Source organism: Falco biarmicus, chromosome 6, assembly GCF_023638135.1.
Source record: "Falco biarmicus isolate bFalBia1 chromosome 6, bFalBia1.pri, whole genome shotgun sequence".
NCBI classification, from domain to species: Eukaryota; Metazoa; Chordata; class Aves; order Falconiformes; family Falconidae; genus Falco; species Falco biarmicus.
This window is the reverse complement of record NC_079293.1, coordinates 13,079,540-13,101,975: the sequence shown is the minus strand read 5'-3', so window position 1 is coordinate 13,101,975 and position 22,436 is coordinate 13,079,540. Positions and strand designations below refer to the sequence as shown.

Genomic DNA, 22,436 nt, shown 5'->3' with positions numbered 1-22,436 from the left:
GATTTAAACGGTCTGAAAATTTATTAGAAAGTTGATGAAATAAAAAACCATGGAGTGTGTCAGACACTGCTGCTTGTCTGAAAGTTCTTGAGCTCCAAGATTCTGAAGTCTGGGGAACCCACTGGAGAAGTCTTTATGGTTGCCCTGTTGTTACACTTTTCTGTAGGCATCTGTTGTTGCTGTAATTGTCATATATTGGACCAGAGAAACCTTTGGTTTGATCCAGCTAGACAGCTTTGACCGTGCTCCCAGATGTAAATTAATGGAAAGAGTTATTGTATAACATTGTAGATTGAATGAGATTGATCTAGAATGAAGCTGTATTTTCCCTTGGCTGTTGCTGTAGCTCCTTCTCTGATGTTATCTTCCTTTAAATTTGTCAGGCTGCATTGCTTTTCCAGTACAAGTTATTATTATAGTTTCCATGGTTAATACTGTTTGGGTTTTTTTTGCTTAGCGCCTTGCAGATTCACTGTCAGGCCAAATCCCAAAGCTCCTGTTAGTTTATGTAAGGCTCAACAGTCAGATCAAATTTAATATCCAGACACTTTACTTTTCTGAACGCTATAACTCTTAATTCAGACTACATAAAAGCCATACTGTTGTTGCAAATTAAAAATGAACTACCGTGGAATCTGAAACTGGCAAAACCAAGAGCTGTTTTAAAACAAACAAAAAAAAAAAAAAAAAAAAGGCAAACAAAATATTTTGTACATGCATAGCTAGATGAAGAAACTGAGATCCAGACACCCAGCTTCTGCTAGCCAGAGTTGTCATGGCTATGCAGAGCAGTACAGGGTATTACTAGCTCCTTTCTGGAGGTAGAATCGCTCTGTCTTCCTCCTGTTGTGAATGGTGTTAACGTGCTCTTGTCTCTCAACTGATGGATCAAGAGCTATGTAAATTTGCATGCATCTCTTATTTTTGTGCTCATTTCTCTAGGATGTTCTGGATGCTGTAGACGCAAAGACAAGTGAACATAGCAAAGGAATAAAAATACTGTCAGCACTGTTATATACAAAGGCATCTCCTCTGTTTGAGGAAGTTGAGGTGCAGACTGTGCAATGCTGGGAGAGCATTCTCAGGAACTACTGCTGTTTATCCTTTTAAACCCTTGAATATGCATTATCTTTTGTTGAAGATGTTATGTTTGACTGCTGTGGCTATTTTTATGTTTTTCTGCACTGTATTTTTCAGAGCTTTGTGCATGTGTGATCCCTGAGTCACTAGTTAGAAACAGGAAGAAAAGAAACGAAAGAATTAATTTTTTATGTAAATGCAGTTTGAGACTTCAGAGAGCAGAGGGGCTCTTTCTGATACACCCAAAAACTATCCACGGCAGTACTCCATTGTTCATACTTCCTTCCCTGGGGAAAGGTTCAGAGAATAAATTCATGAGAGGTCTTACTCATTTTGCTGTGCGTAAGAAACAGTATCAGTTCATTTGATCTGTTTTAGAAGTTTACCTTAAAATAAGATAAACTTGACTATTAGAAGGCCTGTTTCTGTAGAACTGATAAATTCAAATGTACCTGACATTGTTGTGAAAAATTAAAATTAGAATAATCCTATCCAATATACTGTCTGTCTTGAGAGAATCTTACCAGGAGAGTCTCCCAGGAAAATGCTCCATGGTCATGTAATTAATTTTCAAGAGCTGTGTAAAAGGTGAGAAGTCTGTAAGGCGTCATGTATGACCTTGACTTTCAGGGATCTGAAGTGGGAAAATAGATTGTGTACCTCACATATCTGCAGGCTGTCTTCAAATGTGACACTTGGCCCTCTGTCAGTTCTAAGACATTATCAGTGAAAACATAATTTCCCATTTGCTAAATGCTGCAGTGGTTTTGCAACAGCTGTACCGGCTAATAGGTGCAGATCTAAGTGCTATAGACTTGTAGGAGGTTCTTGCTGTTTGAGAGGTGGGATCTGCTGTCGGCTAATACGGAGAACAAATTTTAAGTCTTGATGACTCTAGGCCTGAATATCCAAAAGAAAACAAATGAGTGTTCAGGCCTGTTACATGTAAAAAATGAGGTTTCCACTGACTGGCAACACACCGCAACATGCCTGTCATCTCATCTGCCTTCAGGGCAAAAGCCGTTGGTGTGACAGTGCTGATGACCAATCTAGAGAGTCAAGAATCAAATGCAGTCACTGTAGAGCTCTACTTCAGGCTCCCAAAGTCACAACACATTAGATCATGGAGTCACATATATGACTCTATTTGATATCTAACTACCTAGTTCCTTCATCGCTGTTCTTTTTCAGGGAACCGTCTTAGGAGATATTTTTTAAATAGTAGATCCTAATTAGGGCAACAGAACAAATTCTTGAGAGTATCAGAGGAGAGTGTTCTGTGGTGTTATTTTATAGTTCTAAAAAAAAGAAAAGGAAGGTAATAGTCCTCCTTTGGAAGGAAACTCTCTTCATTTATAGACTACCAAAAGATAGGGAATACATTGCCATCATCCCCTTCCTGCAATCAGGACTGATTTGTAGTTCAGCCTTCTAGGGATACTTCTTCAAGGTATCCGTCAAACCATGATAGAAGAAGAACTGGAATGCTGTGGTAAATCAGAACCACTGTGTGTGTGAGACCTTATACTGTGGCCTTCTGGAGGTATTCAGCAAAGTCTGTGAGGACAGAAGAAACACGTGTCAAGGGAAGCGCTGTGTTAGGCTGCTTTCTGGCAATCAGCAAGTGACATTGTCTCTGGGTACACTTCTGAAACCATTTAGTATAACTGGATAGCAGCCAGTGCTGGCTGTACCGCCTGAGAAATTAAATCTGTCCCTGAGGGGGAGGTTTGAGGTGACCGGAGTGCTCTAAGCTGTAGGATAACCTGCTGGAGATCAGGCGCCACAAGTTAAGCAACCCTTATCTAGCAGTTAGACTAACCTCACTTTGATGAGAACTGATAGCTCTGCCGTTAAGAATGGTACTCACACACCATTGCTGTGTGCAGGGTCACAATGCTACTGTAATCTGAGCAAGGTTGATATACACTGCTGGAAAGTATTCCTATTTTAAAAGTTCATTTTCCTAGTGTTCCTGTTGTACTGAAAAGGTGCGAGGATTCTTCTGTTGGTGAGGCCTGCAGGCTTCCCATTTACTGAAGTCATAGTGTCGTACTGCTTCCATAGAGGATGCGTATGTGCAGGTCCTTTTCATAGCACCTACTGGGGGATTGGTACGCATAAGGTTGGTCAACTTCACTGCCATACACTTTGTGTAGGGAGAGAATGGTTAGTCTTTCTGCTATTCCAGCCCAGGAAACAGTTGGACTTTGCATGAAGTGTATAATGTGTTGGATCCTCCTTTTGCAGTATGCTTCTAGGCTTTCAAATAGTTTGACAACTTAAGGGGGTCTACACTTTGAACCGTGACTGGAAGATCAAGTATTTGAGCCTTAAAAATGTGTTCTTAGACTTTTTTTGGGGGTGGGGGAGCCAGCTGATCTTTGTGCTCTCATTTACAGGGAGTTCATTCTGTCCCTTTCCTTCCTGAGCTTTTTGTACACTTGAACAAGCTGGATTTGATTTGTCTCTGTATAGTTGAGATTTTTTTGAGATGCTCAGCCAAATAACTGAAGTTAAATAACTTCATAAATAACTTCAGAATAAACTGAAGTCCTTTATTTCTCTCTGCTTCTGGGTCTATAATACCATGACAATGAAGCACCAAATTAAAAGTTTATTTACATCCTGGGTGCTAGGTGATGTAGTCCTGTTTGGGATTTTGGGTTGGTGGGGGTTTTTTGCTGTTCTGTGGTGCCTGGGCAGTCAAGATGAACCTCTCAACCCTTTTAGCTTATCACGTTTTAAGGGGTGGACGATCTCTGTGTCTTTTTGAAAAGTTTAGTAGAATAGCTCCTGGTTCTGAGAGATAGGTTGCCACCATGACATGTACATTGATATGAAATACTAAGCCTCTTGGGGAGTTGTGGCTTATGTGTGTTATGGGTCTTGCTAGCCAAAAAGCTCTTAAGATTCTAAGAATGTGCTGATGGCAGCAAGGCTTAGACTTAAGGTGAGCAATTGGCTCTGTTCCTGACCGTTTCATGTTTGTGTGGGGTTTTTTTCTATTATGAAAATACTTTTCTTTCTTGGTCACTGCATTCTGAAAAATAAAACTGATGTAGCCAGAAATGTAATTCAGAAGACTTACAAAATCAAACTTTTATTGTCTGTTCCCCTTTATCCAAATTATCCAAATTTACTTCACAGTAATTGCTTTCTTATGGTTCGTGGTACACAATTCATAGTGATGTGGAGATGTATATCTATGTTTCATAAACTACATTTTGTAAAATACTTGTGAGACCATTTGCTTTTAACGTTTGACTTTCAAATGACTTAGCTTTACTGTTGTAGGCTTTTGCACTAATTTTTTTGCAATCTAGATTATGAACAGCCATCCTAAAATATTAAATGTGTTGAGAAAGCTTTTCAAAATAGCTGGTTTTGCACAGTAAGCCTGAAGAAGCAGTGAAATATTCAATGTGCTGTGCATTTGCTACTGCGTTGTATGGGTGCTTCCACAGTGTATTAATAAAATAAACAGTTTAGACTGAAAGGAGAAAGCAATGCTTATGTGAATAAAAACAATGTTTATCACTGCACAACCTAGATTTATATTTGAAGTTGAACAAGAGAAAAAATGAAGGTACATTTCCAGAGCTCTACCAATGAGTGCTAGTTGTACTTCAAAAGTCATTGGTATGTGTGCACCATCAAAAGAACGTGTTAACACTTCCTGAACAGCTTCCTTTGCCTTGCCTGGTGGGAAGAACTCCCCTTTCCCTTAGCGGTACCTGAGAAAATTAGTTTGAAAAATGCTGTACTATAAGGTTTTCTTTCTTTAAGAAGAAAATTAATTCAGAAGCTCAATATAAAACATGGTTTAGAAAGGTCCAGCACTTCATTTTCCAATATGATTTAAATATATATTTTATTTAATTTAAATTTTTGGAAAAATTATAAATGACATGCTAATACAGCAAGGAACTTCACATTACTTTCAGAGATGCTTTTGATACCCATCTCCATACTGAGTTACTCCAGGGTTAGCTACATGATAAAATCCACAACCAGAAACTTGTTCAATGTACATCCAAATCAAATCACGTCATCATGAATATCCTTGTGACCATTGACCTGCTTTCCACATTGCTCCAGCTAGACTCTGGAAACTCTGTCCAGAATTTTCTGAGGCATATTTGGTTTTGCAGAAGAGCCATTGATATATGACCTATTATGCCAGTTCAGCGCATGCTCCTGGAGCATCAATCACTCATGCAATTATACAAATCTTAGGAGACATTGATGTTGAGTTTGTAGTATTTCAGTATTTTCCTTGCAACTGCCTTGAAAGATCTCTGGACACAGTGTCTTCCGCATTTCACATGCTATACAGATACTTAACAGGGGTTGGGTTATTTCCAAGGTAGCTCATCGACATCTCTGAGAAAACTTCCAAAAATGTGTGTGGAGTACTGGACAGGTACTGCTTAAAGCCATCTTACTCAGTTTGTCTGTCTTTTGCTCAGTGCCACCCAAATTCTGAGCTCCTGTAATTGCTGATCAATTATATTTCAATATTTTTAGATCAAGAATGGACATTAATCATGCAAGTTATGTAGCTTTTGAAAAAATCCTTGTACTACTTTATTCTGGAGTCTCCAATAGAGTTAAAAAGGGTATAATCACTAATATAGGAAAAAATTAGCCACAAAAAGAGAGTGTTTTCCAACTGGAAACTTTATTACCGCTAAGTTTAAAGACTTGAATTTCAGAATTGCTGGCCATTGGAAATCAGGCAGTTGGACACCATCTATTATGGCAACAAATTTGATATGAGTTTTGTATTCTCTTTGTGTTTTCAGTGATATCTTTGTGTATAATCAACACACATATGATTTTAAGAGATGGATGAATATGGAAACAGTCACTTTCAATAGCTTTCTGATGTATAAATATGCTTTCTAAAAATCTTACTGGGCAAATACACTTTAGACTATTATGTTTTTCAAAACTTGTTTCATTGCTTCAGCATGTATAGCTCTTGCTTGCTTGCTCTCGCTTTCTACTTAGCATTACAAGGAAGTGTTTTGAATAGCCTTTGATCATAAATTTGATTCCAGAGAGCTGTCTGCTCTGCTGACTTATTTTTCCCTTATTAGGTGATTTTTGCAGTTCACAACTCCAGGAACTGTTGAGCTCCCTGGTTTTTCAATTCCTAAAGCTAAATGACAGCAGTTCAGTTCGGTTCTCAATAGAAGGCTCCATGGAATCAAATTGTCTTGCAGGCAGTGACACTGCCTTGGTGTTACTTCCAGTTCTGGTGGGAACGGTGCTAGTGACCACTGCAGGTTGTGTACTGTTGGTGAGCAGAGACTTCGCTTTTAATTAAAGAATTGTTTCTTTTTGAGGGGTAAAAAAAGAACCAATTATACTTCAGTCTGCCAGCTAGCCTATCTGAGGAAGGTGGAGGCATTGTCTTCTGTCCTCTTGTGGTTTCCCTCAAAGTCAAATTGGTAAGTCTCAGTAGAGCAGAAGTGCAAATGCATTTTGGGAGCCAGACGCTAATGCCTGTATTGCTTGGCATCAAAGCCATGGGCTCCTTGAGGCAAGTGACATTGGTGAGAGAAGCTTGAGGGCGGAAGGGTATATACCCTCTGGTGTTTGCAATGAAACTGTAACAACCAGCATAACATGGCCGGTCACGGGGCAGCGGCCGCTATTGTGATGTGAGGTGTGGCCAAAGAAACCAGAGGTCACCCTCCATTTTCTAGGGGTCTGGGCTGCCGGCAGCAAAGCTGAGGGTGGCACGCTGCCATGCAGGACAGGCTTTTGTTAGCATGTTATGTAACGTGGAAGTAAAAAATAATGGGGTGATTAAATAATGCAGTCATTAAATGCAGCTCTTTGTTCCGTAATCAGAGATTCGTGAATACTCTAGCTGTGAGTCTGCAGGGCTCTGGGATTCTTATGTGTTTGAAAAGCCTCAGCCAGGACCTCACAGACTTTGAAAGGGCAGGGGGAGACTTGAGAATTCTTCAGTTCTTCGTAAATTATATTTACACAGTTCTTTCTGTGAGGCTTCTGTGGCATTAGTTTTTTAATTTATTTTATTTTTCCTCTTTCAGTTGTGAGGGCTAGAGACTGCAGGTTTTGCAACTCATATTCTGAGCTTTTCACATCTCATCAGAAAGTAGAGCTTTAAGAAAACCGCCCATTATCGCAAGATTTCGCATTGTAAAAACTGGCAGCAGTGTGTTGCAGGAGATGGAGTAATTGGGGAGGAAGGAACTTTCCCACTGTACTGCAGCATTGTACAGCTTGTCTGACACAGTCTGCTTAGTTTTGTTTATCGTCTTTTGAGGATTTAGATACTGGACTTCACCAAATACTAGATTTTCCATCTTAGGAGTCATTGATCTATATTGGGATAATTATGGGTAACTTATGTTACTGTACTGCATTTGATTTATGTATAATGTAGTGCATGAGATTTTTAACAACAACAAAAAAAACCTTCATGCAGTAGAAAATTTATACACAGTACAAGCAGAGGTTATAGATAATGCTGTTGCCTACTGTGACTTGTGGCCTATTAACTCTTTGCCCTTTTTTTTGGTGGGTAAGTTGTTAGTTATATAATTTTTAAAATAAATTCCGCTCAGGTGTGCATTTTTAATGTCAACGAATATACTACTTCCTCCCTCCCAAATTAAAAATGATAATATAATTTATCATATTGCTAATTATAACGTTATAATTATTATATTATACAATAATTTCTAAGACTAATAATACATATATATTATTATGTAATATATAATACACAATAATATTCCAAATTCCATGTAAATTGCTTTTTAAAATTCATAGATAACAAGTTCTTGGAAATAAAAACTGCTTTTTATTCATATAGTAGAATCATTCATAGGTATTACAAAACAGAATATTGTGGGGGTTTTTTGATTCCTGATGCTAGCCAGTATTTATCAACACCTAACATTCATACTGTGTGTTTCAAATCTGAATCGATTAAATCAATGTGACACGCTGAGGCTGGGCCAAGTCTTGTCTAATCAGCAGTCAGCACTGTTGCTCTGGCATGAGGCTCCCAAAAATAGAAACACAAGAAGTCAAACAAGTAAGTGGAAGGGCACTAAAAGAAAAAGTGCTGCTAATTCCTCTGTTGACTTTCTGTCTAATGGATTCTTGTTCCCAGGCCACACTAAGTAAAGCAACTGGCGCGGGGTGTGTTTCTGCAGATGGCTCGGCAGTGACACGCAGCCCAGCTGGTTGACAGGTGTTTGACTTGTATTTAACAAGTACCTCACATAAGCCAGAATTATTTTTATTTTTTTTACAGATACTGAGAAGCTAGTCGGCTGATGCTTTTTCTTCAGAATTAACGCCTCTTTCACTATGTTCCCTTTTTGTTGTGAATGTCAGTTCCTCTGATTTTCCCTTACAAATGAAGTTAATATAATTTTAGTTTGGAATAAGAAAAACACTAAATATGAGGAATTAATCCCTAGTTAACTTTATTTAACAGTTGAAGCCTGTTACCTTTACACGTGACAGATACACAGCATATTATTTATAGCTGTTCACAATAATATCTCAGGAAATGTTTATTTAGCTGTCTACTTCTTAGAATGAAAATGTCCTTAAAGAGTATGCATGGGAGGAGAATGCTGGACTCTGGGGTATAGCTGTTATACTCTGTGTTCATGCGTGTTCCTAGAACGTGAGACGGTCTTGGGACTTCCTTGTAGAGTGTAGCACAAGCCTGGAGTAAAAGAAAATCCCTGCCCACAGGAGCATACAGCATTGACAGAGATGCACCCAAGGCTACAAGGAAAGAGCGAAGGTGGGAAACTACTAAACAGATGAGAATAAATAGTGTACAATGCTATTCCTTATTGATTTTATTGCAGGCTACATACAGCACACTGGCTAATTGGAGAGAGATTGTCTCAGGGGTGGCCTGTTTATTTAGTTACACTTTGGGGAGGTTATTTTAATAACTCTGAGTGGAAGAATTTACAATCTTTGTGGCATTTGTTAGTCAGTGCCATGCTAGAAACTCTGCTGGCAAAACCAGCAGTGGAAATAGTAGAGTATCAGGATGCTCTTACAAATCATCTTTGATTGATGTGAATTCTTAGAGACTTAGCTTAGAATGTGTAGTGTAATAGTGACTATGGCTAGTTTTTCTCTCCTCCCCCTGGCCCCCATCTCTTCATACTTTAATCTGAACATTTTTCTTTTCTGGTATCAAATCCATGAAGTGGAAAAAGGTGAGACTTCAGGAACTGTTAACAAAGATGCGTGGCTCTTTGCAGTGATGGAGTTGTAATGTCAATATTGTGAAATACCCAGAAAAAATACCACCCTGTAGATTACAGTGTACTGGCAGTACTTCTGCTCAACCTCGGAAGAATGAGAAAGGAATGCAGCAGGAGAAATGCCTGTCAGAGTAGTGTTGATTCTCTGCATAAACATTGGATTTTAGTGAGAAGATGATTAAAAACTCATGCAGAGGGCCTGTGTCCTTGGATAGTGGAGTCGCTTTGCTCTGTCAGGTATCTCAGATGTGCCGTATGGAGTAGCCTAATAAGCCTCAAACAGGTTAAGAAAAGGGCCTGAAAGGAAAAATTACAACCCTACTTGGCTGAGCTGTTGCTGTTCCCCACAGAGCTGCTCAGAATTGATAGTAATGGGGTACATCTGGAGGCTTACCTTTAGGGAGCAGTTCCTAGGGCTCCTGTGCTGACAACAGATCTGCTGATCCCAGATTCACAGGTGGGGAACTGTCTGTTGGAATCCGAGATGTGTGGTCAGTATATCCTCTTCATCCAAATGCTAGCCTGTCTCCAAAATACATCAAATGTTAAAAGGCATTGTTTTTGAAGTGAGGAGATAGATTTCTTGGTAAAGTCTTAAACTTCTGAGTATAACGGAGACACGGAAACTGTATCTTGAACTGCTTTGTTTATCAGTAGTTTGTAGGAGGTTTGCAGCTACACAAGCACACCAACAATATGGTATTTCAGAAGTACTCATCTGAGTTAGTTCCTAGATTAGAAATTCCAGTCTATATGTGGTCTGTTTATTTTTGATTAACCTTAAATCCATAGTTTTGCTACCACTTTTTTTTGCATTTCATATCTCTGTGGTTAGACATTAGTTGTAATAGTGTTTAATCTGTGTAACAGATCTTTAATAGTGTAAACTGACATTTCTACCAGCTGAGAATCTGCCTCCTGAATCTTCAGTTTATGGAAATGGGTGATGATCATGATAGTTCCTGCAGTAAAGAATAGCCTCTGACATCTAAGAGGTTGATCCGTGCTGTTTACCTTCCTAATATAAAATTGGGGACCTAATTATTATGGTGAATATAATAGTTGTAATATGTTTTGTTATTTTGAAAAGACCTCAGCAATTCATTAATATTGGATAATGCTTTTTAACTTACCTTTAACATTATTGCATTTCAGATATTGTTTCAGGCCAATTAGGTGGATTTCCAGTTCTGTTGAAGCTTTAATAGGGTTTAGATTTTCTTTAACACAGTGTTAAATAAATCAATAGGTGGTGTGTAAGTCAGGCAATTTTTCTTTTATCAGGTCTACTGTAACGGGAAAAACATTGTCACAAAAATCTATCAGTTGTCCAGAAGTACAGGATCACCTCAAAAAATTATTCTACTGTGTTGCTTCAGATGATAGAAATATCCAACTAGCTAGACTTAATTTTCTCAGCTGTTCATCCGTAAGATGTTATGAATCTTTGAGAACTTTTTGCAGCCAGAAGCCTATCCTCAGTACTCTACCGGAAGTGTTCTTACGGTTTTTGTTTGCATTTTCTTTATGTTCCGTGTATGGTGCTGTAGGTCAACTGAACTGGATTGTTTTTAAGTCCACATTCAATTAATGTCTGCGGTTCGTTTTTAAATAACACTCTACCACATAGAAGAGGATAACATCAATTATATTTTTTTTAAAGTATAGTGTGCTTCTTACCTAAGGAATCAACTGGGTGGTGGGCTACTAAAAAAAGCTGTTAGCTGAGTCATTTAACTCAGTCTGAAAAGTAGAGGAAGGCTGTAGGACACAGTGAGACAAAATGAGGAGAACCTACCAACCACATTGTCTAGAACTTTGCCCTTGCTTGTAAAGCCCCATCATTACAGCCCCTGAGGGCTCCACAGAGGCTAATGAGTTTCTTCTCACAACTGAAGACCTAAACCTAAACCACCCAAGGTTCTGCTTATGTGCTTATAATGCAGTCTGCCTTTGTTTTTCTCCTTTTTGCTGTTTAGTTCCTTGCAGTCCAGTTCTGTTCTGTTTGAAATCAGTGGCATTTAAGAGCAGTGACTGGAACCATGCCTTTGGCTTGGGGCAGAGTGGCTGGAAAGCTGCCTGGCAGAAAAGGCCCTGGGGGTGCTGGTTGATGGATGGCTGAACGTGAGCCAGCAGTGTGCCCAGGAGGGCCGACAGCATCCTGGCTTGTATCAGAAACAGCATGGCCAGCAGGACCAGGGAAGTGGTTGTCCTCCTGTACTCGGCACTGGTGAGGCTGCACCTCGAATCCTGGGCTCAGGTTTGGGCCACTCACTGCAAGAGGGACATTGAGGTGCTGGAGCATGTCCAGAGACGGGCAACGGAGCTGGGGAAGGGTCTAGAGAGTAAGTCCCATGAGGAGCGGCTGAGGAAATGTTTTTTTTTTAGTCTGGAGAAAAGGAGGCTCAGGGGGGACCTTATTGCTCGCTTCAAGCTACCTAAAAGGAGACTGTGGCAGGGTGGGTGTCGATCTCTACTCTTATCCTATCGCTTGTTACCTGGGAGGAAACAGCCACAAGTTGCACCAAGGGAGGTTTAGATTGGATATTAGGAAAAATTTCTTCACTGAAAGAGTTGTCAAGCACTGGAAGAAGCTGCCCAAGGAAGTAGTTGGGTCACCATCCCTGGAGGTATTTAAAAAACATGTAGACACGGTACTTGGTGACATGGTTTAGTGAGGGACTTGGCAGTGCTAGGTTAACAGTTGGACTTGATGATCTCAAAGGTCTTTTCAACCTAAACAATTCCATGATTCTGTGATTCTGGATGAAGAAGGTCAAAAAGCAGCAGTTGTCACTTCTTCAGGGACATGCAACAGCACTGATTATTGCTTGTATTTGCCAAAGGCAGAAATAACACCTCCTGGCAGCAGAGGCTCTGCTTCTGCTGATACTTTTATTGATGGTATAAAAGCTGCTCCTTGACATCTATCATAAAGGCTTCAGTCATTTCATTATAAGTTTTTGAAAGAAAACCAAAACAAAACTGCAATATATCAGCCTGTAGTTATGCATGAAAATAAATGGGGGTGACCTTTCACCTCAGGCTTTTCAGAACAACCTCTCTGACTTCTGATGTGTGAAAATAATTTGTGGGATCAAAATATAGAAATGGACTTTGACTTATGCTCTTTATTTGTGCAGTATGTGTTTTTATATTTGAATATAGAAATTGTGCGAGTTATGTGTTTTTTGAACGTGCTAACAGCAAAAAAGAAAACAATGCCAACTGAAGAGTGCAGTCTGGAGTAGGGAGCCGTGTTCTCTGAACTCTGAGCTGCCTCTGGCTGCTGATTCATTAGTTTGTATGCAGTGCACTAAAATGTAAATTTTCAAGTGTTGTTTAATTTGGAGTGTATTACATCTAGTTGCCTGAATGGATAAGCAAATCATTCTTGTCCCAAAGATGAATCTGAGGAAGGCTTGGGAATGAGGAAAAATTGATGCCTCTTTAACTCAGATTATGTTATGAGTTGCAAAGGAAAAGCAGAGCTATTCTCATTTGCCTTTCTCTCGAGCAGCTACATAAAAAAGCCACAGGAGCCCTGATCACCAGGACAAGAGTCCTCTGAGCAGCCCTCACCCCTTTGGCCAAACCTAGGCATATCTGCTCTGCTGGGGCTGCTGTGGGAGCAGGACAGAGCAAAGGAAAGAAACTATTTACCTGTCACAAGCCCTTCTTCATCAGGTTATTTTAAGGGAAGATCTTGTGCTTGCTGGCATGGGTTGCGTTTGTATCACAGATAGCACTGAGCAAGGGCTGAGTACTAGTAGTTCAGCAGTAATGAAGTGGGAACAAGGATCAGCAGATGCAGTGAAACCAAAATGTCATAATGTTTAGCAGAAACTTCCTGACATGACTAATCCAGGAAATTCATGGGGCAACTCTTAGTTAAGTATCAGCTGAATATATTTTTATGTAATTAATACTTTATCAGGTGATCCTAACCATTAACAGGAGCCTATTTACTGAAACAAGGAAATATTTCAGCAAGCTAAGGAAGATGTCATATAATGGAGTATAATTGGTGTGGGATTTTTATTTGTTAAAGGCAAATCTCTGCCCCCGCTGGTGGCTCTGGACTGGCTTGGTACGTGCTCCACGGGGGAGGATGCTGCTCGAGCCCTCTGACAGTATGTTGTTGAACATTCCACTCCATTTCTGCAATGCTAAAAATAGTTGTCCTCATTTTAAAACACCCGGCTATTAGATTATTCCAAGGGTCTGGCATACTCAGGGTAATGGAAGGCACATATCATAAATTATCAAAACAGTAAGTAGTGTTTGACTGCGCTGATTTTACTTCTATTAAGATGAGTTTCCTTGCTAGTAACCCTGGAGTACCAAGCCTATTCTGTAAATCAAGCTCCTGACAGTGCCCTAGTAAATTTAAAAAATAAAAGGAAAAATGTTTGGGTTTCATATTGAGGATGGAGTAGCATCTGACCGCTTCTTGGTGTTTTGTTTTTTGTTTTTGTTTTTTTTTAATTTTGCAGAATCATATCTGCAAAATGCTTAAAGTATTTTACAGTAATTGTTTCTCTTTCCCAGCCTTGAAGAGAATCTCATGAAGTTCCAGCATATTTGCTGTTATAAATCATGTTAATGCTTAAAATGTTCCAAATAGCAAAACACATTCCAAGTGATTGATACAAGTTCCTCTCAATGCTTTTTTATTTTTCATTTATTTTGTGTGTGTGATTAGATAATGTGATGCCTAATTAATTTTTGGCACCATATTTTTTGGTTGTACAAGCAACGAATGCATTTGCAAGTTTACATACTTGTATGTTAAGATAGCCTCTCCTTTTATTTTTTTTTAATCTTTTTTATGTGAAAGTGTCTTCTTTAGGGGGGAAATAGCTAAATGTGGAAGTCAAGGTATAAAAATCAATGTAAATGCATTCTAATAAAGTTGCTAAGTACACAGATACAAAGCATCTTACTCTCTGTCTTAAACCTTTAGGTATAAACTGAATCTCTAATTGTATAGGGTTTTGCAGTATAGTTGCAAACCGCAAAATCAATAAATGATAAATACATTAAGAACCATGATTATAAATACACTGCACGTTTCTGAACTAGTTAAAGCAACCACAACATTAATCATTTCGGATTTAATAAGACTCAGTATTGATGCAGGATGTTACTTTTGCATTGTTGTGTTGAAGGGATAATAATTTGTAGAACACTGATTAAACAGTGCAAGGCAAAACATCTGTGGCTTGTCTCCACAGAAAAAACAGTGAATGTGTTTGGGTTTTTTCTAGTTTACAGTGATCCAATATAGCAGGGAAGATGAAATATTATCTGGTAACTATTAGACTATGAAGGATTTTTCTGAATTCATGCTGTAAATCTGGAGAAAATGAAGGACTAAGGATGACTTGTAATGATTAATTAGAATTTTTCTCCAACATGCTAGCATCTATTTTTACAGAGGGGAGTTGGAAGGAAGATGTTGGAAACCGTGCCATGAGTAGAGTTAGAAAAATGCCATTTTAACAAGCTATTTTAAGCTGTATTTTAATTCTTGTATATCACGAGTGCTTTGTATTTATTTGCTTAATTACTTGTATCATTTTGATGAGTAATTGTTCTTTTATTGGTTCTTTCTGTTCAGAGACATTGGAGTTTTTGCTTTGTCTCTATTTTTTTTTCTTTCTTTTTGCGTCTGTGAGGCATTTGTCTTCTGCTTGGCTTGGAATCAAACAAGTGAACTTTCAAAACTTTATTTTGTTGCTGCATTCTGGCTTGGCTAGAAAACTGAATTGGATGGTGTGCGCGTTACTAGGGTAAGCTTCTGTCAAGTAATTAAGACCCATGAATGGAATGGAGAAAGCATCTGATTTTAGATTCCTTTAATAAGTCTTCTAAGCTCTCACTTGAGGTCTTATGAGCATGGATGAATTCTTCTAACAGAACTTAACTCTGTAACTTTAGATTTATTGAGACCAAAGTTAATGTACTTCACAGGGGCATATTTAATGAATATGTAAATGGAGGGTGGTTCTTAGCATTGAGTGGCAGAGCCTGGTTCTCACTAGATCTGTAATTGTTTAACATGCTGATTAAGAAGGAATGGAAAAGGAAACTGCTGCAATATTTTATATTTTGATTCTAAATGAGATACAACTAGTTTTTTTAACTACATCTTTTCCTTGGAAAACCCCACATTAAATGCAAAGTTAAATTGTCTGTAGCTTTCAACTCAGAGCCATTGTGTGGGTTGTTTTTTCTTTTTTTCTTTTGCTCAACTAGTCCTTATTCAGATATTGAAGATTAAGTTCACCATGTTACTCAGCTTGGATAGTTTGCCTTTTAAAAACACTTTTTATTGACAAGGTGCGCTTATGCTCAATTACCTAAACATAACTTTTAAGCATCCAGCTTCCTGAATGAAATTTACAAACCCAAATCAGATTTTCAATTTTCATGGACAGTGCAAGAAGAAAGTAATTTTGGAGACAGGAGGTGACTAACAGTTAACTGTACAGATGACTTAGTTTGCTCTTTTGAAATGTGGGGTAGATGAGGCAGTAATTTAATAACATATACTGAACATTCACTTAGAAGGTAGGAGAAACAGACTTTTGTCTACCTGGTTGCACAGGATCAAGATTTGCATTTCTTCCTGCTGGGTTGGTTGGGCACCCCTCTAAAATGGGGAAAGATCTGAAACTCCCCTTTGAGCAGAGCCTAGAAACCAGCAGTCAGCTTCATATGTTCAACTCCCTGTGGGACCTAATGGTTTAAGTGTAGATCCCTGTGGGCTCAAGCACCTAATGGGTGTTAGAAAGAAAGCGGAAACTGTGGCACCCATGCTGGGATTTTAGGTGCTTGAGTAGTAAGCAAGTATCTTCTGTAGTATTCTTTTTCTGAATCAGGGCCTGAAATAAAGCAAGAAAGAATTTCATGTGGTCCAAATTCTAATCTTTTTTGTTGTCTAGTTGTCTGAAGCAATCTACAACTATATCTGCTACCTAATTAGATAACCTGTAATTAATTGCCTAATATTTTGAATGTGAAATGTATTTTAAACACATAGAAGTCAACAGACATAAATGATCCTAGAAATCAATTCAGCTGTTCTGTAAAAAAGAAATCAAAAGCAATACATGTCCAGATGTCTTTTTCTCTTAATTTAGCTCAGTCATGAGTTAGGTGCGTAAAATGATGGATATGTACATTTTGTTTCAGGGGGAAGCTGGCTTAGTAGGTGCTCCTGGCATACCTGGTCTTACTGGTTCCAAGGTAAAAAAAAAAAAACAAAACAATGACAACCAAACAAAACATTTCTTATTTTATATATTTTCACTTTTAACATCCTTTTTGCCAGCTGTCCAGTATCTAAAATTGTATTTGAATTGCATATCCAGTTTCTGAGTTGTATAATGTGACTGAGGAACTTTACTATCGGATTCTCTTTCAAAAGAGAAAGGCTCTGTGACGTGGTGGCACAGACCTGCCTATCAGTATTATTTTGCATTAAGAACAGTTGCCCAAGTCTCAGAACTGTGCAGGTCTTTCCAGCCACAAGACAGCAGATTAAAAAATCTGAAATTTGAGTCTCATGATCTCAGCAAAATGAGATGAGAGACAGCACTGCTTCTTCAAATCTTCAATTTCAGCTTTTGCTCCTCTTCAGAGGTGGAATATTGTAGTAATGCCACAACTTGCAAAAAGAGACATTTGTGTTATAAACCTTGCTGGTAATATTTGTTGAAGTTGTCTGACTCTTTTCATGGTCAGATTTTGTGTTCTGTTGATTGCAGCTGTGTTTAACCATGAGTATTTGGAATGAAATATTAATGTCACATGCATCTGTCAAGCTAATTCCTCTTAGAAAATTGTTGGGGAAATAGTTCTGCTGCTTCCACAAATTAAGGGACTACACAAAAAACCCACATTATTTTGTTCATATTAAAATTTCACGTGTTCTGCAGTATGACCTTGATGCAAAGGCTGATTTGTGTATCTTTAGGGCAGGTACTTCCTGTAATATAGCACAGAGGGAAGGAAGGAACTTATTTTCTGTAGATGAGGTAGCCAGCATTGAGTTCAGCAACATGCTTACCACGGTCTATCAATTTATACGTTCAAAGCCAGCATCTCATTGGGTTGTATTGCAAGCATATTTAAAACACTGAAAATCAGATCAGCAGTCCTGCAATGAGTAACAAGACAAGTCATCAGTAATTGTCCAAGAAAAAGCTTGTATGAAACATTTTGCTTAACTTGATATGAGAATTCTGCCACAGAAATGAGAATATAAGCCAGTCATAAATGTGTTGTTTTGCAACTTTCACATTTTTATTTCTGCTACATTCAAATTCTTTGAAGTAACTTACCAGTGCCTCATACCATTATATTTTTAATGCTGTCAAGTGGAAATTACCTAAACTTCTTTCTCTATGCTTTCTGTTGACTGTATTTCTTATTTTCTCTAATTGGAAATACTTTTTTTTTAATCAAATATGTGCAAAACATCTGGACACTTGGACTGTATTTCTGAAAAAGAAGGAATTAGTTAATCCCCCCCGTGGATTGGTACAAGCAGAGGACTGACTGGTTGAGTTGAAAAGGACCTGGACGTAGATGTGAGGCTGACTTATGAGCTAACAGTGCTCTCCTGTTGGGAATAAAGTGAACCACATACTGGACTATGTTAGTAAAACTGCAGCTGGCAGATAAGGAAAAGATATTTCCCCCCCTTTGGTGGTGGTGCATCTGGTATGCTGTGTCATGTTTCGAGGGGTCTTCCACCCTCACTTCTTCAAGAGATGTGGAGAAACCAGAGAGGATCCAGCAGGGAGCTAGGGTATGTTCAGGGGCCTAGAAAACAAGACCTTTGAGGAGAGTTTCAAGGAGCTAGGCTTTTCCTGAGTCCAGCAAAGAGGAGGCCAAGGAGCGACTGAGACTGTCCTGCAGGCCTAAGGAGCACAGCCTGGTTGATCTTCAAGGACAGCTTCCTAAAATCCCAAGAACAGTCCATGCTGATGTGCAGGGAGTTGATCAAGTGTGGCAGAAGGCCAGCATGGATGAACAAGGAGCTCCTGACTGAGCTCAAGCACAAAAAGAAAGCAAACAGTGGAAGAAGGGGTAAGGTACCCAGTAGGAATACAGAAACATTGCCAGAGCATGTGGCAATGGAATTAGGAAACCAGAAACTCATCTGGAATTGAAACTAATGAGGGACTTGAAGGGCAGCATGAAGGGCTTCTGTTAAGTGCATCCATAGGAAAAACAAGGGTGAAGAAAATGTTGACCTAGTGCTTAATGGGGTGGGGGACACGGAAAAGGCCGAGAGTATACAATGCTTGTTTTGCCGTGGTTTTCACTAATCAAGTTTGCCCTCAGACCTCCCAGGTTACTTAAGCCTCCTAGCAGAGTGTGTGATAGCGAAAGGTTGCCCACTGAAGGGGAAGAGAGTGTTAAGGAGCACTTAAGCTATCTGGCCATTTGAAGGTACCAGTGTGCATCCAGGGGTACTGAGGGAGCTTCTAGGAATTAGGCAGAAGTGAGTAAGCGTTAGCTGTGTTTTATGTCCAACAGTTGGAGAAGAATGGGAGCCGTAGAGTCATAGAACAACCCAGACTGGAGGAGACCTCAAAAGAACAACTGGTCCAACCTTTTGTGAGAAAGGGAAAAGAGATAAGCAGAACAGAAGTTGCATACATTCAGAAATTATGTGTAGGTGAGGACATGTGAGAGGTTATTTCACTAGACCACATTTTGCGTGCTTGTCTTGGGCCTGCCTGTAAAACTGACGCCTAAGCTGCTGATAGCCAAAATAAACAAACAAAAAGCAGCCAGTGCAGATGGTTAATGAAAAGTCCAGAACTATCTGGTAATCTATACATCTGCAAATCTCCAAAGCTTTGAATTTAATTACCAGATATGTAGTACATGATGCTGTATCAGTTGAAGGACTTGACAAAACACTGCTAGAAATTCAAGTTGTAGCCTGCTGTTCTAGTTAACCTCATATAAAACGTAGACTTCTATATAAGGAAGTTACACTTTCTGAAGGGTGAAAGACTATTTAGACATTGCTCATTCTAATTTTTTTTAAGTAATTTGGAAAATGCCATATGCTTTATTTTGGAAATTTTCCAGTCTTTTCATCTTTGACCTGTAAAAATCATGTATGTTGTACTGAGGCAGTGAGACTGAATCCTACAGACTGGCAAAGATGCAAACTATCTCCTGCTAGATAATTTGGGGGAGAAAAAGACTGTTTGGGGGCTTTTATGAGAGTTTTTGTTACAAGTATACAATTTTGGCTGTATGTCTGCTGAATGTCTCACAAAACATACAAGTATACATTAATAAAGTTCTAAACCAAGTGTCATTCTTGTTATAATATAGACAGGGTGCAAACTTTTTGACAAAGACATTAATATAGTAAGATTGTACAGTAAGATTTTTGTTTCTGAGGGAAAGTTATTTTGAAAAGCATTATAACAGGTTTTTTTATTGAAATATCATCAAATAAAGAATTCAGACTGCTGAAACAAGCTGATCTTGAATGTTTGAAAATTCACCTCTTCTGTTGGTTTTTTTTGTTTGTTTGTTTTTTAAATACTTGGGTAATTGGATGTGGCTTTCAAAGTGAAAGGAATGAGTTTTCTTTACATAAATTGTATCTGCATATTTTTCTCAATTGTCTTGGATTTTGGAGGCCTTCACAGCCAACTGGTCATATTTAGAATTTAAAATGAAGGCATTAATAAGAATTAAAACCTGTTCTGCAGAAGAATAGCTGGACTGTAATGAGCAAGTTTAACACAAATGAGTAATTCAGAATATTTAAAGTGGAGAGAATCCCTTAGGCTGAATGGACAAATGATTGAGTACTGTTAATTGACAAAAATATAGAAAGCAGTGTCATTTTTTTGTAGAGGTTCACACCTTTTCGAATGAAAGAATCAGTATCAAAATTATTTCTTCTGTTATAATCCCATAATAAAAATTCAGTGCAATAAAACTATTTTAAAGAATGCTATAATTTGAGGAATGTTATTTTTGAGATTTTTATTTTATTTTATTGTGTTCCAGGGTGAACGTGGCTTTGTGGGTAGCAGAGGTGAAGAAGGTGAAAAGGTAAATTACTCTGTTTGTGTTATTAATTTTTTTGGTTTAACTATGTGATTCATGGTGAACCAAGTAGAGCTTTGTTCTGAAGGTCTTCCTTAAGTCTTTCATGAATACAATTCATAAGTTTTTGCTATGTAAATGAGTCTTGAAAAGCTTAAGAACTAGGTTTTTATGTGTGTTAATCAGTGTCATCAGTGCTTCTTTTAGAACCTTTTTTTCTTAAAGATATAATAATGAAATCTAACAGAACCATAACCATTGGAGTCCAGTAGTGTTTACTGCTCTTATTTTTATGGTAACTAGTAAATGTTTATTTATTTAGCATGAAATGTATGATGAAATAGTGTGTGGGTATTTCTAGTACTTAATTATTGCTTTTATGCATTAAAAGTGCACTTTTATAGAAACTTACACTGTTGATTATAAATATTGATACTAAATGTTTTACACACTTTTTTCCTAAGAACATAAATTTACTGCAATAACAAAATTTAACAGTTGCTACAGCATAACTGACCGCTAATCTAAAAAGCTTAGTTTTCATTTATATACTTCTGTGTACCTATGCAGTAGTTAATGTGAGTTTTGTCTCCTGCACACACCTGACTCAGAGTAAATTGACTTCACTGCAAATGCCAAAGCTTGAATGCAGGTGCATTTACCTCTTCCTCAGACTAGAAGTTCAGTCCCTTTGCCTGATGGACTGGCATGTTGCCCTAAAAACACTCTTAGTCTCTCGACAGTCTTAAAAAGTTTTGGAGTATAAATTCTAGGAGAAGCCTTTCCTTGTTCTTAACCAGTGAGCATCAGAAATGGAACTTGAAGGAGTTTGTCCTAATTGCAGATGCTTTGCAGTCTCCAGATACAGTTCCAAATTTGTGCTTTAAAATGGGAATTTAACTGGCCCTGTGTAAGGCTGTCTTGGCTCACAGAACACCAGCCTGGGCATTCACTCTAGGTGATGCAACCTAACCTTGTGTGGCTTCAGACCAGTCGGTATTCACATGTCATCCAATGCAAGTCTGTTTTGAGGGACAAGTGGAAGGAAGAGCCTGTTCTTAGCTTGCCTAATAGGAATTAAAATAACAATGGCGATAGTTTATGTTTGAAACTTCAGCTCCTAACCATGTTACTGGCTGGTTACTGCTTTTTCACTAGTTTTAGCTGATTTGGATTAGGCAACCTAGATTAAGAGTCTTTCCTTGTATCATGGATAGTTACTCTGTGCTTCAGCTCACTGTGTGAAAAAGGTGCACAAACATTTCTGCTGAACTTGTATAACGTAAATATGAAGAATGACAGATACTGCTATTCTGGCAATATTCAGACTGAATAAAATGGAGAGTAGGTGGCAGCTTCTGAATCTTAAAAAAAGTGCAATGTATTTGTGAGTTAGGCTGCTTTGGACATGGATATATGCACCTACCCACCATACTTCTTTCGAAGTGTCAGCCAGCTTTCCCCTGTTCATAATTTAAAGAAAGCATGCTATGGATTAATAAAAATTTAAGCACATTTAAATTGCAGAGAGTTTTTTAGGAGGAAGTATTCCAGTACTCAGGAAGGAGGAAGTATAAGAAGTAGAAAACCAGCATCCATAGCAACTAAGATTTATAATGTGAAGATTGAGCCTCTTTAAAAAAGCACTTGTTAAGCTTGAGTGTTTCTAACTCCACGACAGATCTTATTTCCTTGGTGGCATCATTATTCATCAGTTCTGAAGGGCTTGTGAATTTTTTCTTCTTTTTTCTTTTTTTTTTTTTTTTTCTTCATAATTGCTCTGCAGCTGTGCTGTGCTTTCCTAGAGTTTTATGAATAGATTGTGTTTGGACACAGGCACATGATTCCAGCTGTTGCTGCCACTCTTTTTGCTTGATTTCCCTTATTTTAAGGCAGAAATAAAATGACCCAACCATTGGTAGTAGCATTTTTCTTATGTAGAAGTTGAGTCAGCACATTGAGACTTTT

The 22,436-nt window shown here is 38.4% G+C and overlaps 1 protein-coding gene across 4 annotated transcripts in view; it reads left to right on the top strand.

Annotated features, from left to right (window-relative positions):
- COL19A1 (collagen type XIX alpha 1 chain) overlaps nt 1–22,436 on the top strand; it is a 203,154-nt gene that overhangs the window by 49,912 nt on the left and 130,806 nt on the right. For 3 of the 4 annotated variants that reach the window (XM_056343495.1, XM_056343499.1, XM_056343497.1), the window contains 2 exons: nt 16,569–16,622; nt 20,430–20,474. In XM_056343495.1, coding sequence (XP_056199470.1) covers nt 16,569–16,622; nt 20,430–20,474 — 99 coding nt within the window. The remainder of the gene's footprint in view (nt 1–16,568; nt 16,623–20,429; nt 20,475–22,436) is intronic. The other variant, XM_056343496.1, reaches the window with a different exon arrangement.